The sequence below is a fragment of the Aythya marila genome (genome assembly GCF_965140915.1).
Source record: "Aythya marila genome assembly, chromosome: 3".
Classification (NCBI taxonomy): Eukaryota; Metazoa; Chordata; class Aves; order Anseriformes; family Anatidae; genus Aythya; species Aythya marila.
This window is the reverse complement of record NC_139044.1, coordinates 3,735,979-3,757,529: the sequence shown is the minus strand read 5'-3', so window position 1 is coordinate 3,757,529 and position 21,551 is coordinate 3,735,979. Positions and strand designations below refer to the sequence as shown.

General features: G+C 37.5%; 1 protein-coding gene across 3 annotated transcripts in view; it reads left to right on the top strand.

Annotated features, from left to right (window-relative positions):
• Positions 1–21,551, top strand: part of PLCB1 (phospholipase C beta 1) — a 373,718-nt gene that overhangs the window by 264,363 nt on the left and 87,804 nt on the right. For all 3 annotated transcript variants that reach the window (XM_082757582.1, XM_082757583.1, XM_082757584.1), the window contains exons 12-18: positions 928–1,010; positions 7,750–7,834; positions 8,312–8,489; positions 14,494–14,564; positions 15,209–15,305; positions 19,582–19,666; positions 20,736–20,860. In XM_082757582.1, coding sequence (XP_082613708.1) covers positions 928–1,010; positions 7,750–7,834; positions 8,312–8,489; positions 14,494–14,564; positions 15,209–15,305; positions 19,582–19,666; positions 20,736–20,860 — 724 coding nt within the window. The remainder of the gene's footprint in view (positions 1–927; positions 1,011–7,749; positions 7,835–8,311; positions 8,490–14,493; positions 14,565–15,208; positions 15,306–19,581; positions 19,667–20,735; positions 20,861–21,551) is intronic.

The window sequence follows — 21,551 nt, the reverse complement described above, 5'->3', positions numbered from 1 at the left end:
TGTTACACTTCTGAACTGAGCATTTTAAAGTAGAGAAAGTGAAAAAAATGAATCCCCTTAGAGTGCTTGTTCAAAGTAAATAAACCTTTTAATTTTAGTCGTCATTATGATTTGGGACAGAAAAGGATTATGGGGTCTTTTAAACTCCAGAGGTTGACAGCAAAGATAGTAAAGTCTTCAATATTTGATACGTTATCTTGAAAAAAAGATCTCCAATAGGAAAACATTAATAATTTCTAATACCAAGTGCTTCACTGTATTGTGCACCCTACTAAAATTAGTGTTATCAAATGATTACTCTACTTACAGTTGCTATTTTCCAACAAAACCAAAAAGACACTTCTGTGGAAGTTTCCATTTCTGAGCCCTATTTGGTGATTACTACACAGCCAACTGTTACAACTAAATAACTTCTCTTTTCTTCTCTTCTCTTCTTTGACTTAAGGGAGTTTCTGTCATCAAAACAAAATAAAACAAAAAAACTTGTGAGTCAGAGTAACTAAAGGATTTTACAGATGCATGTTTGTGCAGATGATGTTTAGAAGATACAAGTTTGTAAGAGCATGTTTATTATTATGCAAAATAATTCATGAAAGACATGGCTTCAGGCATGGAACAACTCCACGCAAAGACCAAATTTAACATTTAAACTATTGATTTAGGCAGACGTAAGTCATTTCTGGAGAAATGCAATGCTGGAGACTCATCAAACATTCTGGAGATTTGATTACAGATCAGGTTGAAAAATTCAGTTGCTACAAAAGTATATGCACAGCTTTCAGGAAAGGTTATAATAGAAAGTCTGAGTATGATTTTCAGGGGGTTTGGATATTATTTCAGAACTCTTTAGGTCTTTTCTGTCTTCAAAGGCTAAAAAGATGTTTTTTTAGAGAAAAATTTCTAACTGTATACATTTTGATTCTTTAGGAAGTAATAGAAGCTATTGCTGAGTGTGCATTTAAGACGTCACCCTTTCCAATCCTCCTTTCCTTCGAAAATCATGTGGATTCGTAAGTAATTACTTTGTTTCCCTGTAAGGTTTTACATTTTTATAACTAAGGACAGGATTATGTATGAATTTGTGGCAGCTTTACTATCTGACATAATCAACAGATCTTACTAAAACAAAAACTTGCACCAGCTTATGTACCCCAAATGATCAGAATGAATTGGGCATATTATTAATTTTTTTTTTCTGAATTAGAAACTTTTGTATGAAAGAAAAAGCTTGAATAACTGTGAGACAAATTCTGTTAACTTGGCAGTCTCGATATGTCCTGCTGGAATGAAGTGATACTTCAGCAAAGAAAAAGAAGCAATATTTCACCTGCTTAATGACCTTGTTTGGCACTATAAATAAAATAATAATAACAAAAAAAAAAATGAAGTGCATCTCTTCTATGCATAGAATTGGTCTGTTTCTCATGTGTTAGAAGTAGAGGCCAGAACCATAGGCTAGCTAGGATTGCAAAATAGGTTACGTGGAAGTCCAGGAACTGTTCAGTATCTGCCAAAAACAGAACAAAAACAAACAAAAAAATTTCCTAAGCTGTTTTCTGGTTTTGTTTGTTTGTTTGCTTTAATTGCAAAGAATGCTTGTTTTCCTGTGTCAGAAAAGAAAACAAAGTGAAAACGCTTCTAAATTTGTCCCAGTTATCTATCTTACTATTATTTTAGTGTTTTGTTTGTTTGTTTGTTTGTTTCTTTAAGTTTGATGTAATCTTTTGCTTGGTTTTGAGTATAGAAAGAGACCACATGGTTCAAAATGGGGTGAGATTGACACACAGAATGTGCCTTAACTTCAGTTGCCATTTCTGCTTTTGTTTTCTGCTATGAAAACATTTGCAATGCTTCTGCGGCCAGTTTGGTTTAAGAAACTTTTTTTCTTTTTCATTTAAAATAAAAAGTAATCTTTGGGAATGTTATGAGTGATTTAATACAAGTCAGAAAAGACGTCAGAACTTTTTCTCCTCTAAAAGGAAAAAGGGTGAGGGCTAACTGCTTTTCCGTTGTTTTAGAAAGAACATTCTCATCATAAGGGAAGGAACTGGTAGAAGAAGCTATGTGAGAATGTTTTAAGAACAGATATGGCAATACTGATAAAAAAAAAAATGATGTAGGTAGAAAACTTTAAAATCTGAGAGCTGACCTACACTACCTCTGTGCCTTACAGATTAAGTTAACATTACCTTTTGTTGATGAGTATGTTTGCTATGTGCACATTTAAAGGACACATGGTTATTGTTAAAACAGCTACCTAACTGTTAAATCCTGCTTAGTTGGTTCTGTTCTACTCTAAAAGATCACACAGATGCTCTATTTAATTTCTTTCTCTAATCGGTGCCCTCACTCCTTATTTGTTGGTATAAGTTATATCACTTTCAACTTGTTTATACTCACCTGCAGCTATAGGTTTTAATTCACAGCACTTCCAAATGCAACCTCTAGTCTTTAGAAAAGTTCTCAACCATCATTCTTCAATGTATTATATTTTATATTAATTCTTCTTGATTTTTAAAATGTAAATTCACTGTGTTGCTATAAGGCAGAGAAGAAGCAACATCAGATTTATCTTAAACAGAGCACTTAGATTTTTCTTCCTGCAAAGTCAATAAGACTTAAATCTTCAAATATTCCAGGGTGGTCTGTTCTATTTCAACAAAGTAAAATAGTAAATGGTTGCACAAATTAAACTTCTGTCAGATGTAAGTTATGTATGTAAGGGGCTTTAAAACTGTAAGATGAAACTTTGTCAAGGTTAAAGGTGTTGTGATACTGCAGGAGCAAGTCAAAGATGGACCAGAGTTACGGCTGCATTATTCCCATCTTTACAGTTTTCTCCCACAGAAGCCACTGTACCTTTCTCTTCAGAAAACTCTGGTCATGGAATAATGAATTATCCCAAATTGTATTATTAGATGGCTTTTTTTTCATGTGTTCCTATGATATAAGTTTTTAGCAAAGCAACTCTAGGGAAGCAATATCAAATATTTCCTCTTTGTAAGGCTTTTTGCTATTTATGATTTTTTGCTGCAGTAAACTATAAGGCTTAGTGTGTATGAATTCTAATTTTGCTTTGGCTGTAAATAATTTCTAGTTATTTTACTGACTGCTACAATTATCCCTTCATTTCTTCACTAGTTGCTAGGGAAATCTGCAATTAGTCATGCCACTCGAGGAAACCTTCACCTAATTCCGTGGAATGCTCTGTTTGTCTTTTCATTTACTTGGAATGTTGTTTTTCTCCTAGATTGTAAAACTAGGTTTGTGAGTTATTAACAAACAATGATAAGTGTTTTCATGGAACTGTTATCAAATCCTAATGACATCAATTCCTACTTCGGTGTGACTCAAATTTTTCTGCTGATTTTCAAATTACGAGAGTCAGTATTCATGGGTAAAATGCTGATCCAATACAAAACAGTTGAAATACCGACATTGGTTTGAACAGAAATACAGTTTAACTCTGTGTTTTGTATGCATGACTTTCAGACATTGCAATTGTCAGATGTTTTAAGTTATACATCACCAATATAGATATGACAGTGTTAATCACCAGGGGACTTAAAATACAGTTTTTCTTCCTTCTGTTTTTTGTTCAAGAGAGTATTTTTTACCACTTTTTGTCCACCTAAGGAATAAATCATTTGTCTGTTGGCATGTAGTGCCATTTTAATTTCTTTTTTTTTTTTTTTTTGTATTTCCTGTAAAGAATCCCCTCAAATGTCTTTTATAACATGCGAAGAAATTTCATTTCCTTTACTGTAATTCCACTGTGTCATATATTCATTCTTGCTTATTTATATACAATAAAAAAAATAGAAAAAGAGGTAAGCATATAGACTTTGGAATATATAAAATATTATATATACCATCATTTTTATTGAACTCTAAATATGCACACTGAAAAAAAGACAATGCTAAGAAAATATGTTACTTCTATCAAAAAATGAAAGCTGTCCTGAAAATTCTTAAAAGACCTCAGGAAGACCTTGATGTTTGAAATTGGGCTTACAAGAAGATAAGCTATCTGCAAATCTGAAAGCAGACACTCTATAATTAGAAATGCACTGATGACATAGCAAAAAGGTTAAGTGATCCTTGAACAGTATCCATATAAGATTGCTTCCAAGATTAAATTTAATTACAGTTATTCATACTGCTGATTTCTTGCTGGAACTGTTACTTCAAATATTAAAAGGATTTTTATCACTTTTTCTTCCTACACTTTAAATTATTTTAGTCTCTTCTGGGGAGGATCTGTGTCTTTATTTGTCTTATGCAGAGTAACTATCTCTGCAGAAGTGATAATAATACAATGTTAGGAGCAGCAGTTGCGCAGTAGTGCTGGAGAGCCTCTGTGGTTGACCTTCATAATAGGCCCAGTACAAACACAGTAAAACAAAATACAAGCAATGCAATAATGTTAATGAAAACATTTCTTCAGATTCTCTGTATTTCCATATCTCCAGGTATCATGTTACCATTTTATCTTCCTGTGCCCTGGCACATTCTGGGGGCATACATAATTGCTCCATGTGATACCTGTCCATATCCACACAGTGAAAAACATAAAGCAGATCAAGTCAGCTGTTTTGAGACAATCCATTTTCATTAAGCTATGTGAATGCCAAGAGAATTTCCAATAGCAATAGGTGTGAACATTTTTTCTTTAGGAAAAACCTGTTTTTTTGTTTCTTAACAATGCAAATGAGGAAATGCATTGTTGTAGAAAAGTTGGTATTTAGTTGGTTGCTTGAAAATAAGGGAAAGTAAAAGAAAACTTATACTCCAACTTTTAAAGTACTATAAATGTAATACATAATAATATATACCATTACTAATGATCTTTCTCTTGAAATAATCTGTATTTCTGGGGGAATATGCAAAAAATACCACTCATTTAAATGCTGGTACTTTTAAATATCTCATAAATTTCTCGGCTCCTTTCTTCGGAGCTTTTAAAATAACTGTGCATATGGTCCAGTTCACAATGAAAATTAATTCTGTAACAAAAAAACTTTTGTTCTTTGGCCTCCAATATTGCAAGATTTTTTGATAGTTTTAAAAACTGTTAGGTTTTCTGCATAATTTTGCTTTTCCTCCTTTTTGCCTCTGCAAAGTGATGATTAGGATTTTATGTGCTAAACCAAAATATGCTGCTTTAAATGTTTCTTTTATGCATAAATAAAAGTCCTCACTGTGTGTTCTTTGAGGTAAACATGTAATTAAACATGGAAGATCAAAAGAATTTGTTCTAGCTGTGGTGACAGTATGAAATGTATTAGATTTAAGTTTTGTATGTTTTTTCTATTACTTATCGAGAGTTCTTTTCTGGAGTTGGTGTGCCCATTTAAAAATGCTGATGTTGCATCTCACATCTAATTACTAGGACTTCAGTAATTGTGCTCTTGTGATTCAAGGAGATGTCCCTTGAACTTTCTGGGTCCTCAGAGCATGGGCCTGTTCAAAAAACAGTGGTGGAGAAGATTGAAATAAACTTCCCTTTAATGACTTCTTGTAAGCAAGATGTGCAGCAAATACCCAGTCTGCTTTCTTACTAGAGCAGAGTGAGGTGCCTTTATTTTCCTTGGTAGCTCGCGGTTAGTAATAGCTAACACACAGTCATTGCCTGATCTGTTCTTCCCATCACCTTCTCCCTCGTGGGTTCTTAGTTTCACTGCCTTGCCTGTGTTCATCTTAATTTTCCATCCTCAGCTAAAAGTGGCTCTTAGCTTTTTTTCAGAATTAGCTGCATGTAAAAGAAAGCATCGATGAAATCCTGTAGTGATTTAAACTGCAAGCAGCTCTTGTAGAGCTTGGTGGAATAATTTAAAACCTACTCTCAATATGTTTTGTAAATGACTGAGCTAATGACCGTTTCACCCTGAATCTGCTTCAAGGGACATCCAGAATGCTGATCTTGGGGAAATTACGTTTTCTGATTCACATGCCACCCAGCCTTCATCTCAGCTCTGGTTTGGCCCTGCTGAACCCAGGAAGAGCTCCGGTGCCAAGTGCTCAGTTGGTGGCTAATGACAAAATAGGCATAGAAGTTGCTGTACTTCTAGTTTTTAAGAGAAAAATGAGCACGCCTTTTTTCATATATACCGAGCTCTACTTTGTCCTGAAAAATAGCTCCATGGTAACATAACTGCTTATACCATTCGTGTATCTTTCATGATATGCAGATCATAATTAATAGTAGTTGAGGTTATATTAAGCAAGATAAACCTGTTCTTTCATCAAAACTTCTCAACAGAGTATCAAAAATGGAAAATATCAAATAAACCTAAGCCTCGGTTGTTGCAGATTGTATTAAATGGACATGTATAACAAAAATACACAGTTGTCTAAAATTAGAAAGAGAGTGACTGTAGCACTGAGCTACGTTTTCAGATGATTTGAGTAATATTTCTAAGCAATGTAACCTATTTTCAGTCCTAAAATTCCCATCACTATGGTATGCAGCAATTATTTCATTCTGGAGTTGCACTTTGGGAAAATTGATTATAAGTAGAATTTGCTGAGGTTCAGTTTATTTCTAGAGGATGTCATGAAAACCACCGAAGTAATTTACGATGGTAAAATTTGACTCTGTATATAATTTAAAAAGAAAATACATAAATAAGGAATCTGACCAGTGACCCAACCAGTAATCTAATCATCAAGCAGCTCCACCTGGTATATTGGTCCTAGTTATATATGCATTACATGCATGCAGTATTTAATTAAAAATGCAGTTACACCAGCACTTATTACAGCAATTCTCCAAATTGGCATAATACATCTTAGCAGTAGTACCAATTACATCTACACTGTGACTTCTGCCAATGGGCATCCGGCAGGAGGAATACTTCTGGTGGAGCTGGCGAGAGCAGTGCAAGCTGCTGGTGCCAGCCTCACCCGTGAGGTCTGTGGCTGGGCCAGCACTTCGTGGCAGAGAGCAGCACAGAGCTGCAGCACAGCTGCGAGCAGGGCTCTAGCTGGATGGGCTGTCACACTGCACAGCCACAGCACCCAGAGCACTCATCTCACGTCAGCTAACACAAATAGGGTGGGAAAGTGGGCTGCTATAAGGAAAGATGCAGTAAGCTAGCTGTGTCGCTACCAGCGCCTTTAACTGATGCATTTTTGCTGCTTTTGAAACCCAAGTAACATCTTCTGCTCGTTCTTCTGTATGGTTGTGCCCTGTAGATGCACGGGGAGAGGTGACGTGTACCCACAGTTTGGGAAGTTTAACAGAGGCACCTGCAGAGGAGGCTGTGTAACAGTTTGGGCTGTGATGCATTAGGTTAGGTATGACAAATAAGAGAAAGAAATCCAAACGAGAAGAGGTGGTGCAAGAAGAATGTCTGGCATGTGTATAAGGTAACACCAGAAAAATACTTAAACTTTGAATAAAAATGTTGCCTGAAAGAGGCAACTTCATGCAACAGTTATTTCCAGGTAACTACCGACATCCTCATTTTTTGTTTTCTACTAGGCATGTGGGAAAATACAACTCAGTGTTAAAAGTTCAGTTTCACTATTATTCAAGTGCCTACTGACTTCATGTGTCATCCTTTTGATAAGCTCTATCAGAGGAATTGGAATAATTGCATGATATATCTATGCCTCTGTGAACAATTCACAGTGATTGGAACAGGAAATTATATCTGGTTTAGGGATATTAGATATTCCATTACTGTAGCTTTCAGTCTGTAGCATTAGTCGGACTCATTTATTTATTTCTTTTCCACCCTTTAGCCCTAAACAACAGGCAAAAATGGCAGAGTACTGCAGATTAATATTTGGAGATGCACTGCTTATGGATCCATTGGAAAAATATCCGGTAATATGGTTTGGTATTTATCAAATCACAGATATCTGTGTTTTCATTTAAGTGTTTCAATCCTGTGTCATTCTTTATATATGGCCTTCCAAAACATAATCTAAAGGAAGGGGGTTAAATGGCATGTGCTGCGGTGATTTAAGCATATAGTTTCTGTTGCAGAGATTGTTCCATTACAGTGAATTGTAATCCTTTAAATGCAATTGATTCCTATAGCTGCCATTTTACAACGTATGCTTTCATATTTGAACTAATACTTATTGCAGTTATTACTGTAGACATTTCATAAGGTATTTTCCATAAGTGCTCTCAGTAGCCCAGTTTCGTTTAACATCGAGGTTGCCTCTTTTGCAAGATACGCTTCACTTTAACAGGGCTCATAGTGCTTACAAAATTATCTTTCACCATGTGGGCCCTAAGAAATTGCCATAAGCTTGTTTCTTCTGTTGTAACAAATTTCTCTTCCTTTTCTTCAAGCTTGAGCCTGGGGTTCCTCTTCCAAGCCCTATGGATTTAATGTACAAAATTCTAGTGAAGAATAAAAAGAAGTCCCATAAGTCTGCAGATGGAAGTGCAAAAAAGAAGCTCTTAGAGCAAGCTTCCAACACATGCAGTGAAACATCTAGCATGTTTGAACCTTCCTCCCCAGGAGCAGGTATGAATTGAATCTACAAATATATTTCTCACTAAAACACAAATGCTTAATTACAGCTGTGTTTTTCAAGCCATTTACATTGCTCTAGCAAGGTAAAGGTACACCAGTGTAGGTTTTACTCAGCAGGAAACAACACTAAGTGTCATTGCTCCAGGAGCCTGAGAAAGCTTGAGGCTGAGGAATCACGTATGGAGTGACCTAAAGATCAGTGATGTGTATTAACATTTATCTGTGCTGTTTAGGAAATAGAGCAAGCAGCCAACTCACTCACCCTTGTCTGCCTTTGTTGCATGCCTAAGCCCAACATCAAATATAAATGTTTTCTTTTTTTGTTGCTTCTGATATTTGCATATCATTTGGTATCCTTTTAGAGCCTTGCTACATTTAACCTGTTGCACAGAAGAACTGCAGTGGTTCTGCAATGTCTAAGATTTAGGGTAACTTGGGTAGAATATCTGTTTGTCAGGCAGGGCTTTGCAGTAGTTGGGAACATGTTGCAGAACTCTATGCAAAGTGCTCTAAAATGTTCTTCTGTTCCAGAGATGGAAAAAACAAAAACAACAACAACAAAAAGTTACAAATATTTGTTACCATCAGCAATTGTTAGGAATGTAGCCAATGGAAAGAATTGTATATCGTTTAATTTGTTCATTATCAGCGTAACTTTTAAAATCAGAAATGAATTTGAGAAGTTATTTTAATTTAATGCATATATACTATTAATGCCTATAGGATCTGCAGGGGACCAGTGTCGGTATTTTATGCAAAAATACAGTAAGATACATCCTTTACACTGAAGAGCTTAAAGCCTAACTAGAACAGGAAAAATGCAGAGAAAGAGATAATTAAGTATTTACTTTAAACCATGGTAGCAGATCAGCATCAGGACAAGCAACAAAATGTATGTATCCTGATTCCCAACCAAGTGTCTGTTCCCTGGACCAGAATTTCTTCTTCCTCTTAAGACTGAAATTTTGAATTGCTAAAAGCAGAAATATTTATGTCCTATTAGTGGAATGCTCACAGTGTAGATTGAAATCTCTGCTGGAATATAAGGTCATTGCCATTTGCCATTTTTTAAATTTTTTTTCAGTTGTTTGTAGTTTTTTCTAAAGTCTGATTAATGGAGCTGAAAATTTTCATGCTGGCAGTTTGCCTCAAGCTGAACTAAAAAAAAAAAATAAAAAATCATGCTGAATTTGTGGGTAACATTGTATATCCTATTAGAAACAAAGAAAGAAAGAGTTTTCAGCAATTGTGTTAATACATTTTTAAAAGGCCATGCTTTGGTGTAGGGCTTGGATTTCAAAAGAAGATTCATCCTGGTGTCAGGAATGATTTTAATACTGTTTTCATGATTTCCTTTAGACAAACACAAGCAACAGAAAAATACATGAGAATACGCCAACCTCCTCCGTTCCAAAAATTGAAATCAGTCCTGGGTTCCTAATCTTACTGTTTTGTTACCAGCATATAGTGAGAAACGAACAGCATACTGCATGACTTCTGCTTTATGTTTTTTTCTTTTTCCTCTTTCTGATCTTAATTGAGGATAACAGCTTTGTTGTACTTCAGGAACCCCTCCGTGCATTTTTATAGGAAAAGACTTGGGCTGTGAGTGATGACATCATGTGAATGATGAATCTGTGTCAATGATGAGGAAAGGCAGGGGAATAAGTCCCATAAAAGGGTGTGCAATTTTAAACATTAACTGTGAATATTATATCTGTATTGCCTGTGTAGCAATTTCTGTAAACTGTAGATTTTGAAGATGAATACAATTTAGAAAATGCTAGAACTGAGATGGCAAAATAATGTGGTCACTTGGTTCATCTGTGACTGCCAAAATACATTACTTGTAATCCTTGCCATTGTTTCTCCTTTAGAGCCTATGCCTCTTTTGGAGAATGAAAATTAGTCAATATTTTTTTGCTCTTTGTCATCCAATTCTTGATCCCAGGTCTAGCATCTTCACCTCACAGTGAATTTCTGTAGGGATATTCATGCTGCATATAAACACTCAACAAACAACAGTGAATTTATCTGAACAATACCTGTGGGGAGTGAAATAGTATTAATCCAATTTAATCTGAGAACAACAGAGTTTGAGAGGGTTTAAGAACAGTTTGGGGGCAACTGACAAGGAACATCCGGGATTTGTTGTTAAAGACTGCACTGAATTTTTAAGTATTCAGAACACAGCTCCAGAGATTTCAGCTCCAGCTCCAGCTATGAGCACTGAGCATTTCTGTAAATCAGATGCCAGCTTTCTGTGAACATTTTTTAAAAATTATTTGGCATTTTATGACTGCTGTGGCAAGACCCAGAGTAGAGCCTGGTTCTACAGGGCAGTGCCCAGCAGTCATCAAGACTCACATCTTTGCACTGCCTCGTTCCTTAGAGGCATCTCAGTATTGGCAACTTGTAATGCACTGCAGACATCATGCTCTTCTATACCCAGTACCAATTTCTATACGCTGCATGAGGAGAATAATTCAATTAAAGACTTTCTAAAAGAAGCCTAATTCTTAACTTTTCTTAACATGAAGTGTTTAAATTCTCCAACCTTAATATAATCTTTACACTTAGCATGTTGGGCATAATATTCAAATAACTCTACTGTATTGTTTAGCACCTGTGAGAATTACCGCAGATCTGCAGGAGAAAGTTGTGCTGATGTAGCCTTCTTGAGATTTTAAATGATTTTTTTTCACAGCAGTGCAAAAAATATGGAGATCTGTACGGCAGTTGATAGCAGGCTTCTCTGTGTCTTACACTGCTTGAGGTCAGATTTAATTAAACCCAAATAAACCATTCTTGTGATATCTTTATAAAACATACCATGTGAAAGCTAGGTGATGGTGATATGGTAGCAATAATTAAAAAACAGTTCTGAAGCAATAGCTTTTCAGAATGGCTTGCCAGTTTTTTCATGGAACTGATGTAAAAACCAACTTCAGTAGGGTATAATATCTGTAAGTGTAAAAAACTTATATCCAACAGCTTGGGATAAAGAAGCAGTGCTGGCAAAGCAGAAAAAGAATTTCTGAGATAACATTTGTGAGATTCTCATTTTGTTAAAGAAGAATCTTAGACCTGGTAGTTTTAGCACAACTAACGCAAACAAATAAGTGAGATTTTCAAAGAAGCCATTTACATATAGGTTACACTGCAGTTCTGCTGGGTGAGGCCATATGTTGTACCAAAATTAGGCCTGTACTGAAAGTAGCCAAAGCTCGCTAACTGAAGAGTATTTAAATTTTGAAGCAAATTGTTAATCCCTCAGCTTTTGTCTCATACCTGGAAAGCAAGCTTTTGGAGCAAGAGGTCTCTGTTTTCCCTGTATTTGTGTAAGAGTACAGTGACATCCTGTCCTGTCCTGGGTTTGTAGTCCCATCTAAATGCAAATAATAATAGTATTGCCATTACAGCTAGTTGGCCCTCTTACACATGCTCCCACATGCACGCTGGCTTGGACCTGCAGCACAGCTGCATGTACAAACCATGTGCCTTTATGATATACCACATCTGTACATTCCCAGGAGGGCCAGGGGTGGTGGCATTGAGCTGATCCCACCAGCACTGTGGGAAGGTGAGCATGGGGGTATCCATAGCACAGACATCTCCTTGGTCTGGCCAAGGCTTGCTCTGATGTCATGTCCCAGCAGTGTAACAGCAAAAGAAGTTGGGGTCAGAGCACAGAATCATGCTGCTGAGTGAAAGGCAATGCAGATGTAGTCGTAGTCTCAAAAACTCTTAGGAGTTGTTATTCTGTGTTTGCAGTCCTGTGTATTATGTGTTCTGGATTTGCAGTCTGATGCAGGCCTTGAAAAGCACAGAATCATCTAGGTTGGAAGAGACCTCCAAGATCACCTAGTCCAACCTCTGACCTAATAAGTCCTCCGCTAAACCTAAGCTCTACATCTAAACGTCTTTTAAAGACCTCCAGGGATGGTGACTCCACCACTGCCCTGGGCAGCCTGTTCCAATGCCTCACAACCCTTTCAGTGAAGAAGTTCTTCCTAAGATCCAACCTGAACCTCCCCTGGCTCAACTTAAGCCCATTCCCCCTCGTCCTGTCACCAGGCACGTGGGAGAACAGACCAACCCCCACCTCGCTACAGCCTCCCTTGAGGTACCCATAGAGAGCGATAAGGTCGCCCCTGAGCCTCCTCTTCTCCAGGCTGAACAAGCCCAGCTCCCTCAGCCGCTCCTCGTAGGACTTGTTCTCCAGGCCCCTCACCAGCTTCGTTGCCCTTCTCTGGACATGTTCCAGCACCTCAATGTCCTTCCTGTAGTGAGGGGCCCAAATGAGATCTGATCTCCTTGGGAGTTTTCCTGTTAAATATTTTTAAATAAAAGAATTGCGTGTTGCATACTTCCCTCCTTGGACACTTATAACAAGAGTAAGCTATCATCCACCTGGTACCTCAGCAGTGGAAGCTGGCTGAAGTCTACCCATGTCCCCCTTTTTGTAGACAATGAGAAGTGTTATTTTGCCTGTCTGGATAAATCTAGAGCTTCCCATCCCAAGACTGTCACTGCAAATCTTGCGAGAGCACGGCTGGCTCTTTGCAGCACATTGAAGTTCCCTGAGCCATCCCTTGAGCCTGTTGAGCAATCATGTTATTTTCTTCAATGAAATGTTCAGGAAGAAATGCGTTCATGAATAAAAGCATAACATTTCAACATCTGCATCTGGAAGGAAATGCAGCCTGGGTAGTCATCATTTGGTTGTGAAAGGCACACTCATTATTTAAATCATCTGTGCTGTACATGTTCAGAAAGGACCCACTGGGCATGATTCAAGGCCTCTTGGAACAAAAAGGTGTTTCTAGATTCAGTGGGCTTTGGATTAGATGTTACATGGACAGAAGGAACTGAAAGTGAATTACCATTCTCTGAAGAGTTTGGGAATGCTGCACAGTGATTAGATTTTGGAGCTTCCAAAATAAAATTGCCACTGCTAAAGAGAGATGAAAGTTTTGTGGAATAAAGCCTTTAAGGACAGTTGTCAGTCTCAAAGTTGTGGATAGGTGACTGCAGTACAAGTTAAACCTGCTTTTTCAGAGTCTTCTAAGATGCAAGGTGTTTACTTTTTGATAGCCAAACACAAAGGAGGAGTTACTAAAGAGAAAGACGGATTGATTTCTAGCGCAAGCATATCAAAGCATTGAGAGGGGAAGGATATTTAGTAATTAAAAATAAAGAATCTGTGTCTTGCCCATTGGAATTTGTTAAGTATGCTGCAATTGGGAGCAAGGCTTAAAATGTTTTATTTGGTTCTATTTACTCCATCAGTACGTTTTCAGGGTAAGGATGAGCTTTACGCATCTTTGTCACATTATTTGATTTGCACTGCCCTCAGCTGGCACATTTGAGCTATGAGTCCAAGCACTAAGACACACCAAAGTAGTCTCAGTGAAGGGAATCGTGTGCTGATTCCCGCCAGCTATGCTACCTGAGAACATGCACTGCGATATCTTCAAAGCAGCTGCATTTCTCTGAGCAGCCCTTGTTACCACAGCATGTGAATCCCATCAATTTTCATGCATTTTTTTCACCCTGGGAGTTCTGTTATGTGGGTGCTTCCCAAGGGAAGTGGCAGCGTTCACCAAAGGTCCTGTAGGGATCCTGTGACATAGAAATTCCAAACCCCAGGGCTGTGACCCAAGCTTGGGAACATCTCTTTGGAGTGTTTTGTAGTACTACACATACACACTCTGCACACCACGATGCTCTTTTCTTAGTGCTGATACACGTGATTTCCAATACTAAGTGTCCAGCAGCTGCAAAGCAAGAGTTTTTGTTTAGTTAGGTAATAATGACCTAACAGTGATGAGGATGAGCATATCCTTCAAGACAGAGTTTGATTTGTGCTGCACAAAAAGCACATGCACAACATCTTCTAAGCAGTGCTACTTGCGTATCTTTAACAAATTTGTCCCTTTTATTTATAGCTATTGCTTTAGCCAATAATTAACTTCTGCTTAAAACGTTTTAGGAGAAGCAGAGATTGAGAGCGATGATGATGATGACTATGATGATGATTGTAAAAAGTCGTCGATGGATGAAGTAAGAGCATGGATTTGTTTTATGGTGATGGGTCGATTCCACCAGTTCTGGGTTGGCTTGTGTTACCAGGAGTGGGACTGCCATCTAGTGGAGGAACGAGGGCAGCACACTAGGAATTACCAACTTTCTGATGCAGATTGTCATTCAGTTTGGAAGCACGATTGATTTTTTATTATTATTTATTATTTTTATTTTTATTTTTATTTTTTAATTTAGAGAGGAATAAGACTTACCACCACAGCTGATATGTGTTAGAAAACTGCTAGTGGTATATTTATCATTTTTAGAGAAAAAAAAAGGATGTTGAAAATTTAGAGCTATATTTTTATTTGTCTTATAGTACTGGTAAACGTGCTTAGCACTGTGTGTGTAGCCCATGCCGTCTGCACGGGTAATACAGCCCTTTCCCTAGAAGCCACATATAAAGAATGAATACAACAGCAGTTTAATTAAACATTTAAATTTTATAGCATATTTTCTTCATTTGTACGTGAAGCTTCCAGTGTGAGGCATTGATTTCACTAAGCCAGGATTAGTGAAAGGTACCATGGATGACAGTAAACTGGGCTTTGGTGTTTGTGGCCCCTGATGGCCACCATGGAATTTAACAGACCAAAACTTCAGCCTTCCCTTCTCTGTCCTAGGGTACTGCTGGAAGTGAGGCTATGGCCACAGAAGAGATGTCTAACCTGGTGAACTACATTCAGCCTGTGAAGTTTGAGTCCTTTGAAGTATCAAAAAGTAAGTAAGCTAAGCATGAGTGGCATCTTATACTGAAAATTACCTAGCAAGTATTTGGAAGAAAGTTCTGGAGAAATAGTGACTTGGCTTCCTCTCAATTAGATTCATGGACAGAGGTGTTTCCTTGGTATCCAGCCAGATAAATCCATATTTATTTTGAAACCTGCATTAGTCTAAATATCAAGCTTCATCAACAGTAAACATGCTGACATTTCTAAAACATTTTAAAAAATGATTTACTTAGATTGTCTTTGTTTTCCATACCTGAAGAGTAACTTAAGGAGTTTGAGAAAAGTGGTCATAAATATTCTGTCTGATGGAGCAAGTGCTTCATGTTTTCCCTGTGCTACTTTTATATAACATTCAGTGTAAGCAGAGAGTGTGCCCTTCCGCAAATGCGAATTCACTCTTTTCTGCTTCTGTGTGTTGTACAGAAAAAGCCATAACTTCATCCCCCGTGGGCTTTTACAGAAGATGCCTTCCTAGGAATGCACTCTGTGGCATCCTCAGTAAACATTGCAGCATCTTTTCCTTTCTTGGTGCAGAACCCCCTACTGTTTGCCTGCCCTTTTTCACTTTGTTTTGACAGGTTGCAATATGCTCTTGGAGCTTTTTAGTTAAAGAAGCATATAGCATTTTAATTTATTATGGATTTGTGGAGGCCTTAGCAGAGGACAGGTAATTGGTGCATAAGTCCGTATCTGTACACAAGATTTTGCATTTACTCATCTTGAATAATAAACATATAAGAAGTTATGTGCCTGTTTGTATGTTTTTGTGTATTTATACAGGCATACACATAAGCATTCACAAAATCATGCAGAGAGCTGTGCTTGTTCCCTACTGTAGTGTCCCTTGAATGTTCATAATCTCCATTAGCTCTAATGAGAGTTGCAAGTACACAGTGGGAAGGAGATATTCCTTCTGGAAAGGAAGCCATGTGAATCCTAGCAGGACAAGCTGATGCAGCTGTTGTAAAATTCTCTTGTGTAGATTTCTTCTGTTCACATGCCTGCGCCTTTCCGAGTTTTGTGTTTTCTGAAGAACTGCTCATGTCCACATTTTTAACCCTAAGTCTTCATGTGACCTTTGATCAATCATACTGTTTCTGAGAACTCATAATATTAAAGGACTAATATATCTGGTGCTTGTGTCAAAAAAAAAAAAAAATCATTATGAGGCAAATGTTGCCAGCTGGTCAAAGCAGTGGCCACTATATCAAGACTTGTGGATTCTGGTCTTAGTCTTGGCCTGGAACCACTGATGAACCTTCATTAAATTCAGCAAGGATGAGCTGAATAAGGAAAGAAGATTAGTTTTTAATTTGATGCCTGTCCAGTTTTTCACAGATTGCATTTTCGTTCACCTGCCACCTTTCTACAAAGTGTAATGCTCTGCACTTGTCTTGCATAAACTTTCATCTTTCAGTGTTATAGCCTTTTTCTAATTCAGTATTTTCTAATTCATAATTCAATTTGAATTGTGATCCTGGCCTCCATGATGTTAACAACATCTCACTGCTGTCATTTGTACGTTGCAGAAGTACATTTTTTGGTCTCACATCGAGCTTGTTAACAGAAATACTGAATACAACTGGATCTGTAACAGTCCCCTGATTGCCCTCACTAGATAGGTTTCCCTCTCTGACAGCAAGTAATTGTAACTATTCCAAGGTATTATTTCAAGTTTTTCAGAGTTTTTAATGAGTTGTTTAGCCACTCTACAGTGACTTCCTCTTGATAAGACAGCACAGTGTAACATATCATGAGAGAGAAATGCCTCTCTGGGACAGTCTTTTCATCAAAGGACAGGTTTCTTAATCCTCTCCAGATACTACAAGGCAATAACTCTTATTTAGGAGTTTGAGTAAGCTGTGAACATCCAGTAACTGAGTCATTTAGTAACTACCAGTTCTTGTTTTCTGCAGATGCACCGCTTTAAGATAAAGCCGAGAGATACAGTAAACTACTACTACTACTAAAAAAAAAAAAAAAAAAAAAAGTCTAGCACTTGTATTCTAAGTAGAACAAAAGAAATGCTCTTTTTCTTTCCTTGAGTATTTTTTTCACACTTTATATAGCAGTCTTACATCGGTCAAATAACTGTGGAGGTAGAACACAACCAGTCTGTTTCCTCATAGGACACACTTTAAAGTAAGTAACTGCTGAAGCAATGAAATGAAGAAGTGGAACAGGACTGTCAAACAAAAAATAACTAATGTATTTCAGTGTCATTTCACGAGGTTTCATTTGATCTTTTTTATATAGGTTGCCATCAACTGAAATGTTTCTCTTGTGATACAAATTGTTTATTAGGGGCTGCAAGAAAGCTTCCTTTCATAGCATGTTCCTGGGAATCAGTGATCATTCTTAAATGATTCGTAAGAAACTTCATGATTCAGTTAAAAAAAAAAAAAAAAAAGCCAACATCAAAACATTCAGATGCATGAAAGCCTATTCAAAAACAAACTGATCTGTTATACAGGTGATAGCCTCATAGTCTGCATTAGCACTGTATGTGTGCGTTGCTAGTGCTATCCCATTAGCAAGGGGAATCATCTCAGAGATGTTATAAGGAGCTGAGATGGGAAGTGAGCTGTCTGGAATTGAATCTAGAGAAAAAGAGAATATTGCTTGTTGGAAAGGAAGATGAGTGGTAGGAAAGCAGCCTTGAAGGAATGGCAGGAGTCTTTCACCTTTAGGAGACAACAGCTATAAATAATGGAAGTAGCGTGTTGGTTGCTAATTAGAAATAGAGACTGCTGCAAAGTGTGAGTCCTGGTTCTCCTAGAGATAGAGAATAATTTCTGGAACAGCGTAGTCATCCTCTGACTCTTCAACATACAGCGAGAACAGTTGCAACCGTCTAGTTCACAGATCACAAGTTGGCAGTACATTTTCTTCTTGCATTGGCCCAAACAATCTAGCTCCTTACATCTTTGGAGCCATTGTTTCCTTTTTGGCTTCCTCTAAGGAAAATGCCCACCTGTTTCGATCCTGCTTCTCTCTGCAAGACGAGTGCTTTTGTTCAGTTTTATCAGGCTCCTGCAGCTTCGCAGTTTGACTTCAAGGAGCCAGCCAGGCTGGCCTCCTGGCCATCCTTGGATTACTGTCGCACAATTCCTTCAAATACTGGATGAGGGCAAGCTTTTTTCTCTGATTTACTGTTTGCTTTCAATAAAGCAGTTAGGCTAGAGAGTTCATGTTTCACTACATGCTCTGTTTACCTCATTTCTAGAGAGAGCAGTGCTGATATATTTAATGGATGTGATCTCTCAGTGCTGTAGTCCCTTGTAGGCAATCTATGGAGCTGATTGTGCTGAAATGGGAAGCTGTTATTTTACAGGAATCCTTATTTCCAGTATAAAAGTTTAATAGAAAAAATATTGAAGCTTGAAGGGTCTTGACTTAGGCTGTGCTACAGCATATCACATGGGTACATTGAAAGGCTGTGCAAACATCAGGCAAAGGAGAGTACCAAGTGATACGCAAATGAATGTTTAGTCCCACCTAATTATACACTTAGCAGGAGGTTTTTGCCACTGTCAGGTCAGAAACTCTGACCAAGTAAAGGAGTTTATTGGTGCTTCAGACAAGTCCAGGGTTAGGTCTGAAGGTTAGGCCTGAAGGCCTGCTGGGACATAGGATTGTACCATCTGACATGATTAGGTAGCACTGTTTCCATGACTGTTAGAGACAGATGTGAGTTTACTCTGATGTACTGAAAATAACAAGGCACTATAGGCACAGCTAGGATACTGCTTAGTTTAATCTGTTATGGACAGTAGTTATTTCAGCTTGAAATTGGCTCAAAGCCATTATGTCTGCCCACAAAAAATTTAGAGATCTGTCAATACCCTCTGTTCCCCACAAAAGCTGCCTTAATACTTCTATGTCTCACCTGTGAGCTTTGGACAATACCTCTCAAATATATGAACATGGTATTTTGCAAGCAAACACGAGAGATCTCTAACCTTGAGCTGACTTCCTGTTATCTGCAGCTGGTACAGTAAAAATCTCAGGCAATGCAAGTCCACTTAATTTGGGGCAGTGTTAGCGTGAGTTTGGATGGAACCCTTGATTGTGTACAGGGCGAGCTTGCCACTGTCAGGAAATGCCTGTGTGCATTAATCCTTTTAAGATTAAGGTGAAATGAGCTGGTGAACAGTAGATGAGATCAGGGGACTGAGACTAAACCAGTTGTTTGCAGCTCATGTATTGCATACAATTTCATGCTCTAATATGTCACTGTTTTTCTCCTCCCTTTAAAATTTCAGAACGCAACAAAAGTTTTGAAATGTCTTCCTTTGTGGAAACCAAAGGGCTTGAGCAACTTACGAAGTCTCCTGTGGAATTTGTGGAGTATCCTTGACTTTCAGAAAGATGCTTTTTAGTCTTTCTATATCTGAGATCCGTTACAGGTCTTTATTGAAATTTGAAGACAGGAGCTGGGAAAATAGGGAACCCAAATGAAATCTGTAAACTTGACTGTCTTCCTGGATGAATTAATTGGGCTGAGTTCTGATGAGCTAATTTAAAAGCTGGCATGAGTCCTTGTGCTGTGGGCTAGGACTAGAGGGAATAGGTACAAACTACATATTGAAGACCTGATAATTTGTATTCTCAATGTTAAATTTATCATCCTGTATGAAGTGGTTTGAGTTATGGTGAGCAAATTGTCAAAATGTGGCTGACTTGCTTTTTCCAAAGTCATACAAGAAAGTTTTCATTCCCATCATAACTCCAGTTCCAGGTGCACAGATTTCTATTGCCACCCAAAAATCATTCCCTTGTAATATTTAAAGAAAAGGAGGAATCTGTTTAGACCTCATGATGCTTCTCAATATGTCTCATCATGGTTGCAGTTAAGAAAAAAGTGATCAAGATAAAATAATGTCTTAAAGAAGATTAATGAAAAGCAATTTCTACAGATAACCTGCAGCATGTTCTCATCTCTTAGATTTGTAGACTCAACTATAAGAAGTGCAAACTCATCACTTCTGTCTTTATGTAGAGGCCAATTCTCATTCCAGAAGAGCACTTACTTTTTAACTGAGAACTTCTCTCCCCACCAGAGGAAGATTTGCTGTCTATGGCGAATTAGCCTCTAAAAATGCAGTCTTAAGAAAAATTCCAAATTAGGAACCATAATGATAAATGGAATTTTACGAATGCTGTATTTTTAAGCATATGTCTGTGCTATTTCCTTGCTTATTCTGAGTGCTCTGTACATGAACAGCACTTTTAATTACCCCATATTTATCATATCTACAAAATTGTGGATCTCTGGAAGCATTATGGTTGCAGAAATCTAATACAGACCCCACTCCCATTCTGTAAAGATCATCTGCATTTAAATACTGCAAATGTGCAGCCTCTCTGCAAAGTCATTTTTGTCACATGTATTAAATCTTAACTATCCAACATCTAGATACAACAAAATGCAGCTAAGCCGTATTTACCCAAAGGGAACGCGTGTAGATTCTTCAAACTACATGCCGCAAGTCTTTTGGAATGCTGGCTGCCAAATGGTTGCTCTTAACTTCCAAACTGTAGGTAAGTTGTGCTCATCTCCTAATTTTGTACTTCTCTCGTAGAGTTTCTGACTGGTAAGTAAAAAAGGCTTTATGCATCAAAAGATGTCCAGTGATTGAATTATGATGCTGTTCATTAACATTTTAAACACAGTTTATTTTTTTAATTAGGAATATTGGTAATTGACAGAATATTGGTAATTAACAGGTAATTAACAGCTAGCATAATATGCAGACCTAGTGGTCTCCATAAAGTCGTCATTTGTAAGTGGTTATCATTAAGCAGCATTTGAGAATGAGCAGTGATTTTTTTCATGTCTTGCTAAGTCTCAGTATATCAAGACATGAGGGACTTGACAGCAAATTCCACTTTAAAAGTGTGTTTTAGAAACAAAAACATTTAGGCTCCTAGATACACAAGTCACTTTTGAAATAGGTTTTGCTGTTTTCAGAGTTTACATCTGTTCTGAGAAAGCAAAAGTCCACACAGCCTAGAAGTCCACAGAGTAATAAAAACATCTCTAATTTCGACTAAGCATCAGGCACCTGGTATCATATATTAGGAGTTTGAAACATTGTCCTCTTAATGGGTTGAATACAACAGTGCAATCAGTACAACGCTGAGGTACTCAATACCCAAGTGTTAACACTCCGTTTAAAATTTGAAAATGTTATTTGTTGAGTAATTTCTGAAAGACACTTTATGCGTGTGA